The following is an 18,882-nucleotide window of genomic DNA, read 5'->3' on the forward strand; positions in this document are numbered from 1 at the left end:
AAGATCTTGGCGTACGTACTGTGATTTCCAAAAGAAAACACAAAACCCACTAAACACTTTGGGTATCAACTTCCTTCTCTACTCCTGAGACTTAAGGATTTGTTCAATATGGTGACAATCTAAGGATTTCTAAATACTCATACATCTCATCATCTTTCTTCCCTTTTCTCTTTATGATTATTTTTATATTCTAGTATCATGATTAGGATCTATTCATGTGATTTGTGATGTTAGATCTAGTTATGATATGAATTTAATAACTTCCCATGAATCAGTATGTTAAGTTTTTTCAAATCTAGTAGCTTTTACGAGATTGCATGTTTGATCTTAAGTTTTTTCCATGTTCCTTATGAGAATTATATGATTAGGCATTGATCTCTTAATATTTTGGATAAAGTTGTCGTATATAGTTAAGTATTTATTTGAATAAGATTTAGAGTTAATTATTTATGTCTGTCTGTTCAAAATCCATTGATGTTAGCATTAGGTCATTTTCTTGTTTTACGATATGTTTTATATATACATTAATATTATTTTATATTTTTTTTTTGCATGCACATTGATTATGTGGGAGTTTTGAAGTTTCTATCTGCTCAAATCGGCCTAGCATCATCCTTAAATTTGATTGGCTCTATGAACAACTGATTGGCTATATATAGAGCCGATCAGCTCTATGACACAACCAATCGGTTGTTCATCCCATAGTCGCCCAGTTTTGACAGCTTTTGCCAGATATTTACTTGACAATTGGATTTACTAGTTTTTGCCTATTTTATTTGGTTTTTTATTAGTTTTTGCCTATTTTTATTCTTGGGGATGTAATTTTTTTTTTCTTGCTTTCTTTGATATTTGTAATCTATGAATAGTGTGCAAATACTTGCTTTTTTTATTGTTAATTAAAAAGAACTCATATAGACTTAGTGCTTTAAAATTTAGATTTTGGCATGCAATCTATAGTCTATTAGGTTAAAAAGATGGTATATCAATCTTAATCATAAAATCCAATTAGATTTAGATAGGCTTTGCCATGGTCAATTAATAAATATCCCATTTAAACTTATGAAGTTAAAACAAACTCTTAGCATGCAAGATGTAGCCTACTTAGGATTAAATGTTGGTAAAATTGGACTTAATAATTAAAATTGGGCTAAACTAGGTGGACCTCTTTGTATGTAATTAAGTATTTAATTCAACTAATCAATCAAAAGGGATTAGGTCAGACTTAATGAAATGTGCTAGAATTAGGCGGACCTAACATGTTGTATTGCTTATGTGTAGAAAATATTATGCTGCATTTTTAATGAAAGGAAGAAAGACTCACTTCGAAGAGTCTCTGGGAGTAATAAGGTTAGAAGGATGGTTGTACTATAATTTGTCTTTGTGTTTTCTAACCTTTCTCTTTGTGTATTACACGTGTATCATGCATATTATACATCTTATGCATCACACTAACCCTTTATTTTGAAGCCATATAGATTCATCACCTTTGGTTGGAAGAGACAAAAGGGTGGCAAGCTAGAATGGATATCAAGAGGACCAATTTCACCAACAATCAAGACAAGAGCCAAAGAAATAGTGCTTCAAAAGCTGAAACAAAGATGGCTCATGCCCAAGACACTGATGCTATCAAGACTGCAATTATGGCTAACCTAAGGATTATGATCCGAGAGGAACTCCACCAAGCTTTGGCTGAGATTTTTTAGAAACAGACTATTCAAAATACTGTTACTACTCCTACAACTATTATTTTTATTCTGGAAGCACGTGGTAAGCACCTCTAGTACCTAGATGACTACATGCTAGGAGAAGTTAAGAAAGAATCTACTCTTACTACAAAAGTTGTTATGAAATCTGAGATTGTGCACAATCTGACTAAAAGGCTCAATAAGATGCAAGATATTCTGAAAGATCAAGGTTTAGATTCAACCTATGATTTTGAAAAACTGATGCTAATTGGAGAAGACAAGTTGCCTCCTGAATTTCACGCGCCTGAAATGTAGAAGTTCAATAGAACTGGAGATCTAAAGGTGCATTTAAAGTAAAATGCTACTATCATGAGTGCTACTCATTTTGCTAGGACCCAAATTATTAAGTTGTTTGTACTTTCATTAAAAGAGCTAGTTGTGAACTAGTACCATGGGTTGGAAAAGCCTATTAAGTCCAACTGGAAAAAGCTTTGTGATGAAAAAAGCTTGTTGACTATAATGCTTACCTAGAAGTCTCTATAAGGGATTTAGAATCAATAAAGCAAAAGTCCAATAAGTATTTTTCCGACTTCTTGACTAGATGGAGAAACAAAGCAAGGTTAATGAAGAATAAGCCTTCTGAAAATTATCAAGTTTGAATGTTAATTCAAAATGTTCTCCCATCTTGGATGGAAAAGCCACAAATGATGAATTTTAAGACCTTTACAAGCTTGTATAATAATGGCTTACAACTCGAGAAAATTGAAAATGCAGAAGCTGGATGAAACATGGGAAACTATCGAGCTAGAGAGATCGAAGACCTACCATCTGAAGATGATGAAGCTTTGCAAGATTTAGATGTTGATTTAGAACAATGATATGATTTTGCTTCTAGCTAGGATCAATGATATAACTATGATTTTTGCTTATTTTAATTGATGTTTATTTTAATGGTATATTGCATGACGATGATTATTACATGAACATATTTAACATTAATATGATTTGAGTTGGTTTATTTAATATGGGCACAAATGATAACCCTAAGTACAGTTCTACTACACAAAATATAACTCTTAAAAATAGAGAAAAGTGAGAGAAAAAAAAAAGAAAAAAAAAAGAGATAGTATTGGATACGCACAATTAAATTCAAGGTAGCAGTGTTATCTAACACACTAGAGGCAAAGCAAGAAAGCCAAGTTCATCCCTCATTGTATTAATTACTACCTCAAACCAAGGACCTCCGAAGATAAAAGAGATTAAAAAGATTGGTGCTTTAATCCTAAAACATGCAAGACCCATTGTATTTGAATCTAAAAGAAAATCTAGATCGGGTTTCCATACAAAGAAGGAAAAGGATATGTCTAAAGATGCTAAAAGGAGTTCAAATATCAAGGGCAATAAGTTCATAAGTCAAACTGGACCGTTTCAGATACTATCTTTGCAAAAAAAAAAAAGAGAAAACAAAGACAAATAGAAAAATAGAAAAACAAATCCTGCTAATTTTAAAACCTTTATAAGCTAGTCAAGCAAAAGTTAAGGAAATAAAATGAAAAATATTCAGCTAGAAAATCTAAAAGGATTAATGAATAACAGGAGTGCTATTATATAAAATAGAAAACATACCCATTTGTGCCCTTATTAAATGGACAAAATTTGATTAGGATTTTGTTAAATTTGTCACATAAGTCTTTATTGCTTGTGCACTTCCAGAAGGAAAAAACAAAACAAGGAGTGGAATCTATAAGATCTGAATAAAAGTATGAGCATTCTCTTTAACTCTTTTGCAGGAAAATCTGAATTTGTATCACTAAGTCCCCATCAGTCCTGACATCATGCACAATGAATCGACAAAGCTAGAGTCTTTTAACTTTCATTCAGAAATTTTATCTTAGGGGAAGTCTTGAGAATCAATAGAATCATTTGCAAGCGTTAACAAAAGAGACTGCGAGTACTCCAGTTCATATTTCTCACATAACCAAATCTAAAAGAAAGAAGAAAGAAAAAAAAAAAGAGCCTACTAAGTTAAAAATCCCGAAAGGCCGGCTTAGGAAAAAGTTAAGGCAAAAAGAAATAAAAAAGAAGAGTCTATTAAGTTGAAAACCTAAAAAGATGGCTTAAGCAAAAACAGAGTTTGCTAAGCTAAAAACTCGAAAGGGTGCCTAAGAAAAAAGTTAAGACATTAATATACTAAGTTGAAAACCTAAAAGGGCAGCTTGTGCAAAAGTTAAAGCATAAAAGTAAGGAAAGAAAATATTTGGTTGCTATATGTATGAGATTGTGGAAAGGTATCACTATTATTGCACAAGTATTAGTACAACTCAAGGAAAAATGAGTCAATCCCGTCATGCTTGAGTTATCTCTAGACCTATGCTTTCTGTGGTCACCATGACTTTTAAGTCTCTGATATATATCATTGTCTATATCTCCTTCTATCAACTATTAGGCTCCATACCCTATGACTGAAGAGTAGACAACCAACTTACCAAAGCATCAATCTTTTGCTGATGAGCATTAAAGTGTCTTTGTCCAAACTAAAGGATGACTTTTAGAAATGCATTACCATACACAACATACATATCATGCACCTTCACTATCTTCACTATGTACTTGTATATGCCACTAACTTATAACATGAAAATAAAATAAAAAGTCCAACAGAGAGAAAATGCTTAATCGACACTCAAGTTTACTTCCCAAAATGGAGATTATCAATTTTACTTTTCGAAGTGGAAGATTATTTGTTATATCCCGAAGCAGAATATCCTCATCTTGAAGTGGAATACAATTACTAGAAGATCATTATATTACTTTCTAAAGCAAAAGCTCACCAACATATTTTATGAAAATAGAGAATCAGTTTAAGTTCTGAACACTCGACACACATCTCGAAGCATAAGTTATCCAAGAGAGCAAGCATATACCAGTCTAACTCTCGGAATTAGGAAGTTTACCAAATCACGGCCCGAAGTATAAATCATAACTCTTTGCTTTCTAAAGCAAAAGGTAACCAAGAAAACTTTAAAAAATCAACAACAAAAGTGCCCATCATCTAGGATTTTGAGAAGACAGGCATGGTCCCTAAATCAAATGGGTGTGGTCCCTAATCAGACGGGCGTGGTCTTTAAATCAAACTGGCGTGGTCCCTAAATCATAATGGTGTGGTCCCTATAAATCAGACAGGTGTGGTCTCTAAATCAAGATACGGCAGGCATAGTCCCTATATCAAGCATGTATTTTCTTGAAGGGTAATCTTTAAGGTGTGATGGCCATAGTCCTTATATTAAGCATGTATTTATCTTGAAGAGTGATCTTCAAGAAGTAACGAGCGTCGTCCTTAAGTCAAAGCCAAAAGTTTCTGCATATATCCTCTAGAGAGAGTGGTCTTCGAGATGTCGAGCCTATAAAGTGTGGCTTCAATGGCTCATATATCCTTTTATTGTATCCTTGATATTTATAATTTTTCTTAATTTACTTAGTCATGTGCATGTTTATAAATTTCAACAAACTGGGGGCAAACACCATGGGCAGTAGTTTTGAGTGTGCACCTAAGTATTTCAACCTAATTAGGAACACGCTAACTAGTCATAGAGACTAACACAGAGAAAGGAAGTCGCCACCCGAGTAATTCTCCATAATACTTTTACTAATTAAGTAGTGTACTAGATTCTATAAGGAAGCTTCGCCACACCTAGATATAGATCCAGAACCCAACTTTCTTATTTATGTATCTCTATTTCTAATTTTATTATTTAATGGCATATTGCTTATAAATATAGCACAAATTTTTCTATATATCAAGCACTACAGTATGTGAGGTCCACTTAAGCCTAGCCCATTTTAGTTAAGCATAATTCTCATTTATATTGTTAGCATAAGTTAACTATTCAATTATATATGAGGAAGCCCACCTAGTCTAACCCAATTACAATTTATGCTCTGATTACCAAGTTCTTACCCTAAATGGACTACCATTTGCATGCTAAGGCCCAATTTCAACCTATTCTAAGTGAGTTGATTAATTAACTAAACATGGCAAAGTCTGCTAAGTCTAAATAGATTTTAACTTAAGCCCGATTTACTAATATATTAACCTAATGGGCTACAAATTAACTTAGATTAATTAGGTTGAAATCTTTTCCTAGCTCTAATTATCCAAATTAGCATTATGTACCATTTAACACCATTGAGAGTTGTTAATTCTCAATCCGGTAGAACGAGCATCCTATCTCTAGGCGAATTCAATTCTAGGTTGCAAAGGACAATCCAAACCTAAACGCCTTTCTCAAGAACATTCAAATTCCAAAAATCATTCAACAAGATATGAAGAACAAATCAATAAGCATTTTTATTGCAAACCAATATTGAAAATTAATACATTTAAGTCAAAAGTTAAGTACAAAAATCCCTAGATAAAGAACCCCCAATGGGTTAACAAGTTTAGCTAATCATATTCATTATCAAAACCCACAAGAATTCAATTACAACAATGAGTAAAGGTAGAGAAACCCGAATACACCCTTGGATGAGAGTAAACAGCTCTAATTTCTCTTGCCCAATCTTGAATTGATTCTTGTTCCTCTTGCTCGAATTGAAACCAATCAACGAACCTCGCCCAATCTTCAATCTTCAAAGAGAATCCAATTGAAACCTTAGTCCAAGTCTCCTTTTTCCTTAATTCCAGCTCAGAAAACCCTTAGAGAGAGAAAGAATAGAGTTTGGGATGTCCTCCCCCCCTCTCTTTTTTTTCGTTTCCCTATTTTCTTTCTTTTAATTAATTCGTCCAGCTGCCAAGAACATGGCCGTGTTGATGCCTGTGTTGGGAACACGGCCTGGTATTGGTGGGCGTGTTGGGAATACGGCCCCGTGCTGATGGCCGTGTTACTCTCTGTGGTCATGCTTCTTAACGCTTCTTTTTCCTGTTGTCAAATGCACCCAACACGGCCCGTTTTGGTGCCCGTGTTGGGAACACGACTTACTCTTCAGAACGTGTTAGGAACACGGCCGTGTTCAGCTTCCTCATGCGCGAACTTGACTTGTTTCGGCAACTTTGACATCCAATTCTGCTCCAATTCTTCCCTTTATCACTCTTTGACTTCTTTTGGACCTAATGCACAAAAATAGACGCATAAGGTGAGTGTTGGGACCAATTCACATCCAAATGTACATAAAATTAGCCTTAAAACCCCATTTAGATGTGTGTATTCTACACACATCATATACATATAGTTATTTTGTATTTTTATGTATGTACATCGGATATGTGGGAGTTCTAAAGTTTATGCCTCCTCGAATTGGCTTAGAACCAACCTTAAAGTCGATCGGCTCTATGAATAGCTCATCGACTGTACATAGAGCCGATCGACCTTGTGACACAGCCAATCGATTGTTCGTCCTACAGTTGTCCAGTTTTAACAGCTTTTGTTAGATCTTCGCCCGATGATCGAATTTTGCTAATTTCTACTTATTTTATTCTTGTCTTCTTAGTTTTTGCCTATTTTTAGTGCTTTCTTTGATATCTATAATCTGTGAATAGTGAACAAATACTTACTTATTTGATTGTTAATTAAAAATAACTCATAGACTTAGTGCTTCAAAAATTAGATTTTGGCATGCAATCTGTAGTCCATTATGTTAAAAAGATGGTAAACTGGGCTTAATCATAAAATCTAATTAGACTTAGATGGGCTTTTCTATGCTCAATTAATGAACTGCCCATTTAAACTTAGGAAGTTAAAACAGGCTTTTGGCAGGCAAGATGTAACCTATTTAGTATTAAAAGCCGGTAAAGTTGGAATTAATAAACAAAATTGGGCTAAATTGGATGGGTCTCTTTGCATGTAATTAAGTAGTTAATTAGATTAAGCAATCAAAAGGGATTGGGCTAGATTTAATAAAACAAACTATAATTAAGTGGACTAACATATTGTATTGCTTATGTGTAGAAAATATTATGTTGCACTTATAGGGATAGACTACTAACTAATAAAATTAAAGGTAGGAATACATAATTAAGACATAAGAAGTAAAATGTCCTAATGATTTACTTAGGTGGCGACTCCCTTTCTCCGCGCTAGTCTCTGTGACTAGTTAGCGTGTTCCAATTAGGTTGAAAAGCCTTGTAATACCGTAGTCGCTAAGAACACTTGATTGCGCGTCCGAAACTGCCGCCCATAGATTCAGCGGTTGAGACACTTATCTCACAAATGCAATAATTAAAGGTGCAACGGCTATAATCCATGTGGTATCTCATGATTTGTCATGTTAGAGATAATCTTAGCGGTATTTCTAACGTATATGAACATCGCAGTCACGATGGTTTTGTTACAGTCGTGATCTACCCAAATCAAGAGCTCTAGGATATCGAGCATGATGGTGGCTACTATCTTCTCTGCCTTCATTTTTTCATCTATCGCGGTCACAATAACCTTGCTCATGGTCGTGATTTATGAGGCAGTAATGGAAATAGAAATTTTCTAGGCTAAAGTGAATTCCTTCAAAAAGAGACACTTAAAAAATAATATTAATACTACTCAATTTAATAGTCAATATCAAAAATCAATGGTGCATATAGTCATGAAAGGATTTAGGCTAACAAATACATTCTAATGATTATTTGTGATAAGTTCGGACCTCAAAGTTCAATACATGGACATAAAAATTTTAAAAGATAAATTATGAGAAATTATTTAAAAAATGAATAAACATAATAAAATAGTATTCAAAATAACTAATATTTAAAAGTTAAAATTATATTTCAAACTTAAAAGAAAATAAAGTAAACATAAAATCTAACCCAAAAGAAAAAAGAGAAAGAGGAAGAGATTAAAATCTTAGTGATAAAAAAATTTTCAAGAAAAATTTTCAAAAGTAAAATTCAGTATAACAATTTATTAATTCTTTTTTAGTCCACATTAATACAATTAAAATAAAGAAATATAAATAGCCAAGAAAAAACTAAAAAAGTATAAAAATCTAAATATAAGAAAGTTCAAATAAATTTAATATCTTTTCTTTTATTTATGGGTTTGGTGGATTAAAAAGTAAAATATAAAAAGGGGCATAAGAAAAAAAAAGTATGAGAGTATATAATAATTATAAGTGATAAAAGAAAATGAAAAAACAATTAAATAAATAAGAAAGAAAAGAATAAGATGAGTGCAAAAGGGGGACCAGGAGTATAAAAAAAGGTAGATAGTGAAAAACAAAACTATAAAATGTGAGGGAAATTGATGAGGAAAAGAGGAGGATCACCTTCTTTTTCTTCTGCAATTTATCGACCAACTACCAATGAAAACAAAAACTTGGAAGGAGATTTTCCTCCAAAATTTTCAAATACTAATGCTTTATCAACATAATTTCTGTTAGTAATTTTAATTATATTTTTTATTTTAATAAAAATTTGGAGGGAATTGTTTTCTAAAATTTTCTTTTACCAATGAAATACCAACAGAAATTTCATTGATAATTTTTTTATAATATTTTTATTAAATAATTAATAATTTATCATTTACCAATGGAAAAGAATCCATCAATAATTAATAAAAATATTTATTTATTATTTTACTTTAGTGATGAGAATTTTTGTCACTAAAGGTGATGTCATATGTGGACACCTATTTTAGGGAAGAAATTTTTTTGTATCAGTAGGTGAATTATTAGTAAAGAGTAAAAAAAATGGATGGTGTTACTCTTTGGCACCTTATTTTAGCGATGAAAAAATTATATCGTAAATTATTATCAGTAATTTGTCGATATTTTATTATTAGATTAAGAAAAAAAAATTATTTATATTCCATCAGCAATCCATCAATAAATAGCAACGACAAAATGTTCTTTCAATAAATTTTGTTGGTAAATTAAAATTTTCTTATAATGGAAATAAAGTTATTTTTCTTATTATATTTTATTTAATGAAATTAATAAAATATTAATTTAAATAAATAATCTAATAGAAGTATTGGGACGAAATTTTCATAAAATGTTAATACAATGTTGGTAATGTTTTTTTGTCGAAGATTTAAATATAACCATCCATAAAATTTAGATATTTAATTGAATCCAAATTAAGTTTAAGGGAACAATTATTAAGTTTAAGAGACAAATTAAAAAGAAACATCATTATGCATTTTGCCTTAAAAAAAGTTAGAATGCTTGTCTAAATTTATAGAAACATATACTAACTACTGATAAACTAGTAACTTATTTCTCCTTCACCAAATATATGGCCCCAAATGTGTTGTTTCCTAGAAGTTTCATTACAATGAACTTACTCATATGAAAGCTAGCTTTTTTGTATTATTTCTACCTTGATCAATGTCAAGCTTAACTTATAAATGCCCCAACTACATTCTCCTTTTGGTTTCCATAAGCTGGTGCGGATAAGTAGAGAAATGTAAAATAATAAAATAAAATAAAATACGCTGTCTATGTGAGTGGAATAGGTATAGATTACATATCTATTTTGGCCAACACAATAAAGAGAAAGCATAGACATATTAATTACTAGAAGCAATAGTTAATGATTAAACAGAACATTTCATGTGGTCCTACCCCTTCCGTAATTCATGCCTTAATGAATTACCATAAGCTTTTTCTCCTTCAACTTTTTTAGCTTCTTCTTCTTGTTCTTCTTCAGCTCAGTGCCCTATCCACTTTGGTTTCTTCATCAATGGCTAAACCAAAGATGACCAGGACTCATCACTTCATCTTCTTTATCTCCTTCTTCTTCTTCTTCTTCTTCTTCACCATTTTTCAATGTGGCAAATCATCTCAGTTTGGCTTAGAAGATGGGCTGTCTTGGCTCAATGAAGAGGATAGTGAAGTTGACATGGTTCAGACCAGGCATGATTCCTCAAATAGTTGTGATTTTACTTCAGGAAAATGGGTTTATGATCAGTCATATCCTCTCTATGACTCAAGTTGCCCTTATCTTAGTACATCAGTCACTTGTAAAAGAAATGGGAGGCCTGATTCTGACTATGAAAAGTGGAGATGGAAGCCTCATGCCTGCTCTGTTCCAAGGTCATGTTGTTCTACTTCATTGCTTATATAACAACTGAAAATTTGGCCACTAATTAATTTATTGATCATTGTATTTAATAAGTTGCATTTTCAGTATTGATACTTAATTGGCCTCAGTAGAGCTCTAACTTATACTTTACATGTTAGATACAGTATACTCGAATTAGACATTATGTCAAAATTTAGTAATTATTTTTAATTTTGATACAGGTTTGATGCATTGAGATTTCTTGGAAAGATGAGAAAGAAAAGAATAATGCTGGTTGGGGATTCTATAATGAGGAACCAATGGGAGTCTCTTGTGTGCTTAGTACAAGGAGTTATTCCAATGGGTCATAAGATGGTCCACTATAATGGTCCTTCCATGGCCTTTCTTGCTTTGGTAAGATACCCAATCTATGCATATGTCAAACCCAAATAACTTGAAACATCTAAGCAAACCAAAGTAAACTAAAAAGATACATTTTACGCATGTATAAATTGGTCCATAAACCCTCTAACATATATGTTTAAAAGCTCGAACTGGCCATTTGGTGTTAATATGTAGGACTTTGAGACATCTATTGAGTTTACTTGGGCTCCACTGCTTGTGGAATTGAAGAAAGAAGCTGGAAACAAGAGAATCCTTCATTTGGATATGATTGAAGAGAATGCAAGATATTGGAGAAATATTGACATTCTTGTGTTTGATTCTGCCCATTGGTGGACTCATTCTGATAAATGGAGTTCGTAAGAACTTAAATCATTACCCTTTATTCTTATTTTTATTTTCTTCCACATTCTTAATATGTCTCATGCTAGCCCGATGTTTAGTTAAAGTATTTTAAGCTTCTTCATAATGAAATTAACATGTCATTGCCTTTCAATTACAAAGTTTTTGAGCAGAAAAATGTTCTCTTTTCTTTAAAAAAAAAAAAAAAAAAAAAGTTTCATATGACACAAGATCCCAATTGAATATCTGCATATATTAATCAAAATTTCAGGTGGGACTACTACATGGAAGGGCAGTCTCTAATCAAGAGTATGAATCCAATGATCGCTTACCAAAAGGGACTCACCACATGGGCTAAATGGATAGATTTAAATCTTGATCCTCGTAGAACCAGAGTCATCTTTAGAAGCATGTCTCCAAGGCATAACAGGTAGGTGCCCTGAAAATTATGTGCAAGAATTACATGCATGTCACATTAGTATACATAAATTACCGATGCCTTTTTAATATATTTCTGGCAGGGATAATGGTTGGAAATGCTATAAACAAAGGACGCCTTTAGCATTTTTCAGTCACCAACATATCCCTGAACAGTTGGTGGCGTTGAAAGAGGTGTTGAGAAAAATGAGCTTTCCAGTATATTTACAAGATATCACAACGATGTCGGCTCTACGTAGAGATGGGCATCCTTCTGTTTACAGAAGGGCAATAAGCCAAGAAGAAAGGCGGCACCCAAGAGACTTTTCCTCTGACTGTAGCCATTGGTGCCTTCCTGGGGTACCTGATATCTGGAATGAGATGTTGAGTGCACTTCTTTAGGTGAAGAGTAGGTGTACCAGTGAGTAGAATGACTCTTCTACTAAATACTTAGTTGTTTTTCTTTTCTTTGTTTATTACAGAGTTTTTGATAATTAGTAATGGTTTTGTATTTTATGAGGTTGTATTATATTCGAAATGGTTGATGGTGTATTTGTTGGGCATGCCCCTTCAACCACCTTGAAATGATCACTAGGAGGGTTCTTGCTATTATTATTTCATCTTCATCTTTTGGTACAAAAAGTTGTAATTATTTATCATTTACTGTAATGAATACTAAGTACACAGATAATGAATATTTAAATAAAAAATATTTAATTATTATAGAATATTATATCTAACAGAGATTATACATAAAAAAATAAACATTTTAGTATATGTAAATGAACAAAAAAAAATTAATATGTACCTTGTCTATTAAAAACTTTTTAACATGTTAACACATGATTTTTATTTTGACACATGTATTTATTATTGACACTTAAAATTTAAGTTTATGTATGATTTCGTATTTTTTTCTATTTATTTATTGATAATTTTTATACTATTGTATTAATAAAATCTTAACATATAAAAAGCTAACAAAGGCACTAAAATATTTTATTTATTATTATTTTTAGATATTTAAAATCATTATAAAATATTAAAAATTTATTTAATTTTGTATATAAATTTAATTTATATTATTATTTATAATCAAAATAATTATGATGGTCGTACAATTGGCAAACAAATGACTAGTTTTTATAAATATATAAAAATTTATTTAATATATAATATTAATTTTTAAATTCATTTTATCATAAGTTAAGAAAATAAAAATTTTGTATATCAAAATAAAAATTCTCAAAATAGCGATGCTAAAATAATTACAACAATCGTATAACACGCGAATAAGCGACTAATTTTTAAATATATAAAAATTTATTTAATATATAATTTTTAATATAATAATAATAATAAATTTTAAAAAGCATAGAAAATTCTGCGTTTAATAAGTGAAGAAACAGGAGAAAAAGTCTCTATATTATATAATTTAAAGAAAAAATAAGTAAAGAAGCAGAGACAATTTTTGAATGTGTATCATAGTTCTCTAATCCACAATACACTATGAAACAAGGTCCATAATATAGGAATTATTTATTGTTAAATCTGGTTCTTTTCATGCAATTATATATATATATATATATATATTAGTAAATCAAGGAATTGTTGCATCAACTCCACTCTTCCCTATTTTAATGAATCAAACAAACAAAATTAAAAGAAACGCACAAAAGGTATAGATGATTTTTCAATTTTTAGTCAAAATACATTAAATCTTTAAATTTCGGAAGTAGTTTAATTACTTTTCTAAAATTTAAAAAATATGATAATATTATATTCTTAAATTTATTTTTATCTATTTTAGAGTGTAATAACACGAGATCCACATAATTTTAAGTACTAAAAAAATTACTTCAGTTTTTCCCAACTAATTTATTTTGCATATAAAAAATTATTGATTCTATTTTTTAATAGATAAAAGTCATAAAATGATAATTTCTCTCTCATTTGATAAGAAAAAAAAAAAAAAAGCAAAACCATCGTCATTAGTTATAAAAATGAGTTAGTTTCAAAAAATAATTATTCTTTTCTTTTTCAAATTTTAGGAGTAATTACTTTCAGATTTAGGAGTTTAATTATATATTAACCAAAAATTCAGGAACTTATTCATTCCTTTTGCCAAAAAAAAAAAAAAAACAACTCATGTCCAACTCATATTTATCCCCACTCCATATCCCATCTATTGCCATTCATTATTTTATTTTATTTTTATTTGAAAATTCTATTCCCATTCATTATTGTGAATTGTGAATTGCGCTTAGTAACACAGTAAAGATAAGCAAGTGGCAGAAGTCATGGTCGTGGAATTGAAGCTGCATATGATTAAGTTCATTATAGAACACTAATATAGAAAAGGGAGAAGAAGTTTGGAGCATAAACAGAAAGTTGTACTTGAAATAACTTGAAACACGATAGTATGCCCCCAACTCCATCATCATTCACACTAAGATGGGAAAGAAAAAAAAGATCAGATTCCATTCTCAAGCATTGCCCTAACCTTCATTGGAAGACCATAAAGCCGTATAAAGCCAGCTGCATCAGCCTGATCATATATCTTCCCACTCTCAAAGGATGAGATATCTTGCCTGTACAGGCTATAGGGGCTTGTCCGACTAGTTACCGACACAGATCCTTTGTATAACTTAAGAGTCACAGAACCAGTTGTTTTCTCTGAGATCTTTTCCATGAATGCGTCCATAGACTCGCGCAATGGGTCAAACCACCTACCTGCATACACTAGCTCGGCATACTTCAGGGCAAGCGAATCTTTAACTTGCATTGTTTCTCTATCCAATGTTAACGACTCCAGTTCACGTGCAGCAGTGAAAAGAATGGTTCCTCCAGGAGTTTCATAGACCCCACGGCTTTTCATACCAACAAGTCGGTTCTCAACCATGTCAATACGACCAATACCATGTCTCCCACCAATCTCATTAAGATGAGAGAGAAGAGAAGCTGGGGAAAGCTGCTTCCCATTAACTGAAACAGGGAGGCCTGACACTATCCCAATTTCTACATATCTGAAAAAACAAATGCATAGAAAGTAAAATGCAATTTAGCAATCCAACCAAGAGATAAACTTAGATTACTTGATCTCATAATATAACAAGCAAACCTACTCGGGCTGGTTAGGTGCATTTTCTGGATCAACACTCATCATGTACATATCTTTCTTCGGCTCATTGGCCGGGTCTTCTAAGATGTCACCCTATAGAGAAACAAGCAAATATTTAAAAGATGTACAAGATATAACTAATTTATATCTAACCAAGAATTTTTGCAATGCTTAAGAACAAAATAAAATGACTTCAGTACATGATCTTTACAAGAGAGCTAAAAACTCATTAAAATGAAGAGCGAACCCCAAAAATCAAACTGAATTAGTATAGAACATGTTTGCCATTGGACTCAGCTGATTCCAAAGCTATAGATTAATAAACTAAGTTCCATGGTTGCTTATGGAAGTTGGCTTCCACAATCCAGTAACTTTTATAACCCCCAGAAAGGAATTAATTCACAAAATGGTCAAAAAAATTTGAAAGAATTCAGGTGGGTTATGAGGAAATTCTTAGATATCTAAAGGCCACCAGTAAGTAGATGATAATTCAAAATTGATCTAGATTTAACCGTATAATCTATTGAGAAAAAACAAAACTTCCATAAGAATATAAGGGGAGAAAATCTGTACGAGAAAAGAAAGAAATCAAACAAGCAGATAGCCTTTGGAACCTCATCATACTAAGTCAAATAACAAAGCTTACTGAAAAATCAGCATGCGTCTAGGCAAGCGATTCAACTACCAAATCTACAGCCTGGTACTACATGTTTTTTAAGTGTTTGTATAGCTTCAGAAAATGAAAAAAGCAGCAACAGAAAGTTTTTGAGCTAACAACAGTGAACTAATTGATGCAGACTTACCTTTAAAACCAATAAGTTGTATAACCTTTCAACCTCTATATGGGATTAATTTACAACAATAATAATTTAGAAAAACATATATTAAAGGCATGGCCTTGATCTGATGCAGCTATGAAGCTGGGATACTGACCTCATGGCTCAGGTGCCACAAGTTCCGGTCTCTGCTGTATATAGATTTCTTTGTCACAGGGACAGGCACATTATGTTTCTTGGCATATTCAATGGCATCTTCCCTCCCCTTGATATCCCATTCTCGCCAAGGAGCCACAACATTCAGTTCAGGATTTAGTGCAAAGAAGGTCAGTTCAAAGCGAACCTGCATAGATAAGTAAGCCAGCCAAGATTGTGTCAAAAGGAGATATAGGTTATGCAATACAATGTTATTTAGGGATAATTTGCAAAAAGTACCTGATCATTTCCTTTTCCTGTGCATCCATGAGCAACAGCATCTGCTCCCACTTCTTTGGCAACATCCACCATGGCCTGCCATACAATTCCAATAGGAATTGAAAATACAATCATAAGAAAAGAAGATACCATATACTTACAAGGGTCATCAAAAAATAACACAAACATATTTCATAAACAGCAAACAATTAAAAGTCAGAGACCCCCCATCAAAGTGCAGATATGTTTCTTTTTACTTCAATAACTAGAAGAAGGGAATGGGAGGGACAACACCATCCCTTGTCTGGAAGAAAAGAAAAAAATAAAAAGAAATAAATAGAACACATAACATGAAATTGGAGACTGAGAAAATGCCATAAAAACGGAAGATACACTTCTATAAGACATGCAGAAAATGTGATTATAATTCATTTTAGTTGCTCGATAATTATGTTAGGACTTAGTAGAATTTAATTGACCAAGAAAAGCTCAAATTCCCAACCTTAGCAATAACAGGACGTGCCATTGAGGTACCCAGCAAGTATTTCCTTTCATAGATCGCACCAGCTCGCAAGCAAGGAAAAATATAATCTCTCACAAATTCTTCCTGCAAGTCCTTAACCACCAACTGACAAGCCCCACTTGCCTTGGCCTTTTCCTCCAAGCCTTCCAACTCTTTTAGTCCCTAAGAAATTTTGATGTTACATCAAACAAATCTAAAAGAAATTACTGTAACAACTAACAAATAATCCATAAGAACAAGGTCCAAGAGACAGTTGGGTGATAAATCAGGACTTTCTAAAGATCAAACCAAATATGAATGGCATACCTGACCAACATCCGCAGTGAAGCAGACAACCTCACAACCATAATTCTCCCTGTAATAACAATTATACAATGAAAATGTTTTCACTTTAACATGGAAAACATATATTATGAAAATAAAGGGAGAGGAATGTTAGGCATAGCCTGGTGGTAATGCAACTCTCAACTTGGAAGAGATCAAGATCAGAGTCCCATCTTCTCTGGTAAGTAAATTAACTTTTTCCTTAATCAAAAGTAATACTGCTAGATGCTGGCAAAGTGCCAATATGCAAAGTGAAAAAGCCATGCACCAGCTAAATAGGAAATTTCCTACCAAGGATTTTCACTAATACTGAATAAAGTCAGAAGATGGCTCTTCATCGAACACTAATTAGTTCACCATAAACCCCCAGAAGCCTAGCTATCACACAATGCAAATTGCCATCTTATCTATTCTAAAATTTCTGTTGCTTTAAAGAACCATGCGCATGCTTGATCAGATATACTTACACATATCATAATTATAGAAGGGGAAACAATTCACATGCCAGGATCAAGCTCCCATCCACATGTCTTAGATCTTAACAATATAATTCTTCAAGACTCATGAACCTTAAATCTAATTCATTTGATAAAATCTAGCCATCAAACTTTACACAGCAAACATACCTTAGCCATGGAACAATGACAGAGGTGTCTAAGCCACCACTATAGGCTAAAACAACCTTATTTAATTTGCCCCGTAACCCTTCATTCTTTGTAGCTTCTGAAAATTCTACTTCTCTATCGCTGGATAAAACTGCTTGAACGGCTATACATAAAGTTCAGATGTCAGTATGTGGTAAACTATCAAACAAGAGCATCCCTATGATCCTGATTGCTTGACATATAACACTTAATCAGAATTTTCAAGAATTTAACATCATATACTCATTGAAATCTTATTCAGATGACTAAAATGCTTGAATATTTTTTATCCAAAAACAAATAAACAATGGACAATTTAAAAACCAATCTTTATATGAATTGAAAAGTACACATTAAACAAATCAGTAATGGGTAATCATCTTTAATACCTTTATTTCGACAAGTTCGAAGAATAATTCGTTTACTGCCCAGAAATGCATCACCTTGGAGCTCACTCCTCTTTGCACCTAACTGCAAACAATAATTCGAAATGTTAAATAAAACAAAATGCAACCCAGATAATAATAACAATTACCTAACCTTTTGGAATAAAGCTGGTGATTTCTTGATAGAGGATAGTTTGTGACTCTGCAAAAACACATCTGGAAGTAGGATGTGAATCATTCAGTAATTCTAGAAGAAAAAAAAAAGAACAGATATTGAAAAACATTAAGAAAGAATGGAGGTATAGAAAATGCAGAAACATTTGCATCACCTACCTCCTTTGGAGCCATGAAATGCAAGATTCAGTGAAGAAGATGACGAAGATACTGCCATGTTTTTCTCTTTTTTTCTGTCTATACTATAGTGAGCTCTTCTTTAGATTGTAATGGTGCCTGTCTAAGAATTTTTAAACATAAAATAATAAATAATAATGCAGACAAAAGACAAACTTGTTAATTAGGGTTTTAGGAGGTTTTTTCTTATTCATTTATTAACTTACAAAGAGGTTTTTAAAGGCAAAGGTTGAAATGTCCAAATATGATACTAGAATGTAAAGATGGGGTAATTGCATTTTGGCCCATAGCTTTGCCTGGTCAGGATTTCAATTTTTAATATTATACTTACTACTTCTTATAATTTGTAATAATATACTAAAACTTTTTCTGTTAATTATTCTGATAGTTTTAGTGTTAAGTTAAAGTAAAACAATAAAAATATCCTCTAATTGACAAATAAAAATAAAATAAATCACTATTTGCCTTTTAAAAATTTTTATATTATATTAGTTTATCTTATTTA

General features: G+C 32.1%; 2 protein-coding genes across 2 annotated transcripts; one reads left to right on the forward strand and one right to left on the reverse strand.

Moving 5' to 3' along the window:
* The first annotated feature begins 10,224 nt into the window (after positions 1-10,224).
* Positions 10,225-12,458, forward strand: LOC8262801 (protein trichome birefringence-like 36). The gene is made up of 5 exons (XM_002521123.4): positions 10,225-10,709; positions 10,920-11,091; positions 11,257-11,438; positions 11,693-11,851; positions 11,943-12,458. The coding sequence occupies exons 1-5, from the start codon at positions 10,357-10,359 to the stop codon at positions 12,238-12,240; spliced, it is 1,164 nt and encodes a 387-aa protein (XP_002521169.3). The 5' UTR covers positions 10,225-10,356; the 3' UTR covers positions 12,241-12,458.
* Positions 12,459-14,142: 1,684 nt separating this feature from the next.
* On the reverse strand, positions 14,143-18,565 carry LOC8262817 (argininosuccinate synthase, chloroplastic). Its single transcript, XM_002521122.4, has 10 exons — positions 18,360-18,565; positions 18,181-18,242; positions 18,030-18,111; positions 17,623-17,764; positions 16,979-17,027; positions 16,652-16,834; positions 16,171-16,245; positions 15,893-16,078; positions 14,964-15,052; positions 14,143-14,864 (listed from the first exon to the last, which is right to left on the reverse strand). The coding sequence occupies exons 1-10, from the start codon at positions 18,415-18,417 to the stop codon at positions 14,312-14,314; spliced, it is 1,479 nt and encodes a 492-aa protein (XP_002521168.1). The 5' UTR covers positions 18,418-18,565; the 3' UTR covers positions 14,143-14,311.
* Positions 18,566-18,882: the final 317 nt, after the last annotated feature.

This window comes from Ricinus communis, chromosome 6 (genome assembly GCF_019578655.1).
Source record: "Ricinus communis isolate WT05 ecotype wild-type chromosome 6, ASM1957865v1, whole genome shotgun sequence".
Taxonomy (NCBI): Eukaryota; Viridiplantae; Streptophyta; class Magnoliopsida; order Malpighiales; family Euphorbiaceae; genus Ricinus; species Ricinus communis.

Bases quoted from the DNA above. Each gene is read 5' to 3' on its own strand.
- LOC8262817 (XM_002521122.4), bottom strand. From the start codon at position 18,417: ATGGCAGTATCTTCGTCATCTTCTTCACTGAATCTTGCATTTCATGGC. The intron at 16,835-16,978 runs GTATGCCATTCA...AAAATTTCTTAG, and splicing joins TCACTGCGGATGTTGGTCAG to GGACTAAAAGAGTTGGAAGG. The intron at 16,079-16,170 runs GTACTTTTTGCA...TTATCTATGCAG, and splicing joins CAGGAAAAGGAAATGATCAG to GTTCGCTTTGAACTGACCTT.
- LOC8262801 (XM_002521123.4), top strand. From the start codon at position 10,357: ATGGCTAAACCAAAGATGACCAGGACTCATCACTTCATCTTCTTTATC. The intron at 10,710-10,919 runs GTCATGTTGTTC...ATTTTGATACAG, and splicing joins CATGCCTGCTCTGTTCCAAG to GTTTGATGCATTGAGATTTC. The intron at 11,439-11,692 runs GTAAGAACTTAA...TCAAAATTTCAG, and splicing joins CATTCTGATAAATGGAGTTC to GTGGGACTACTACATGGAAG.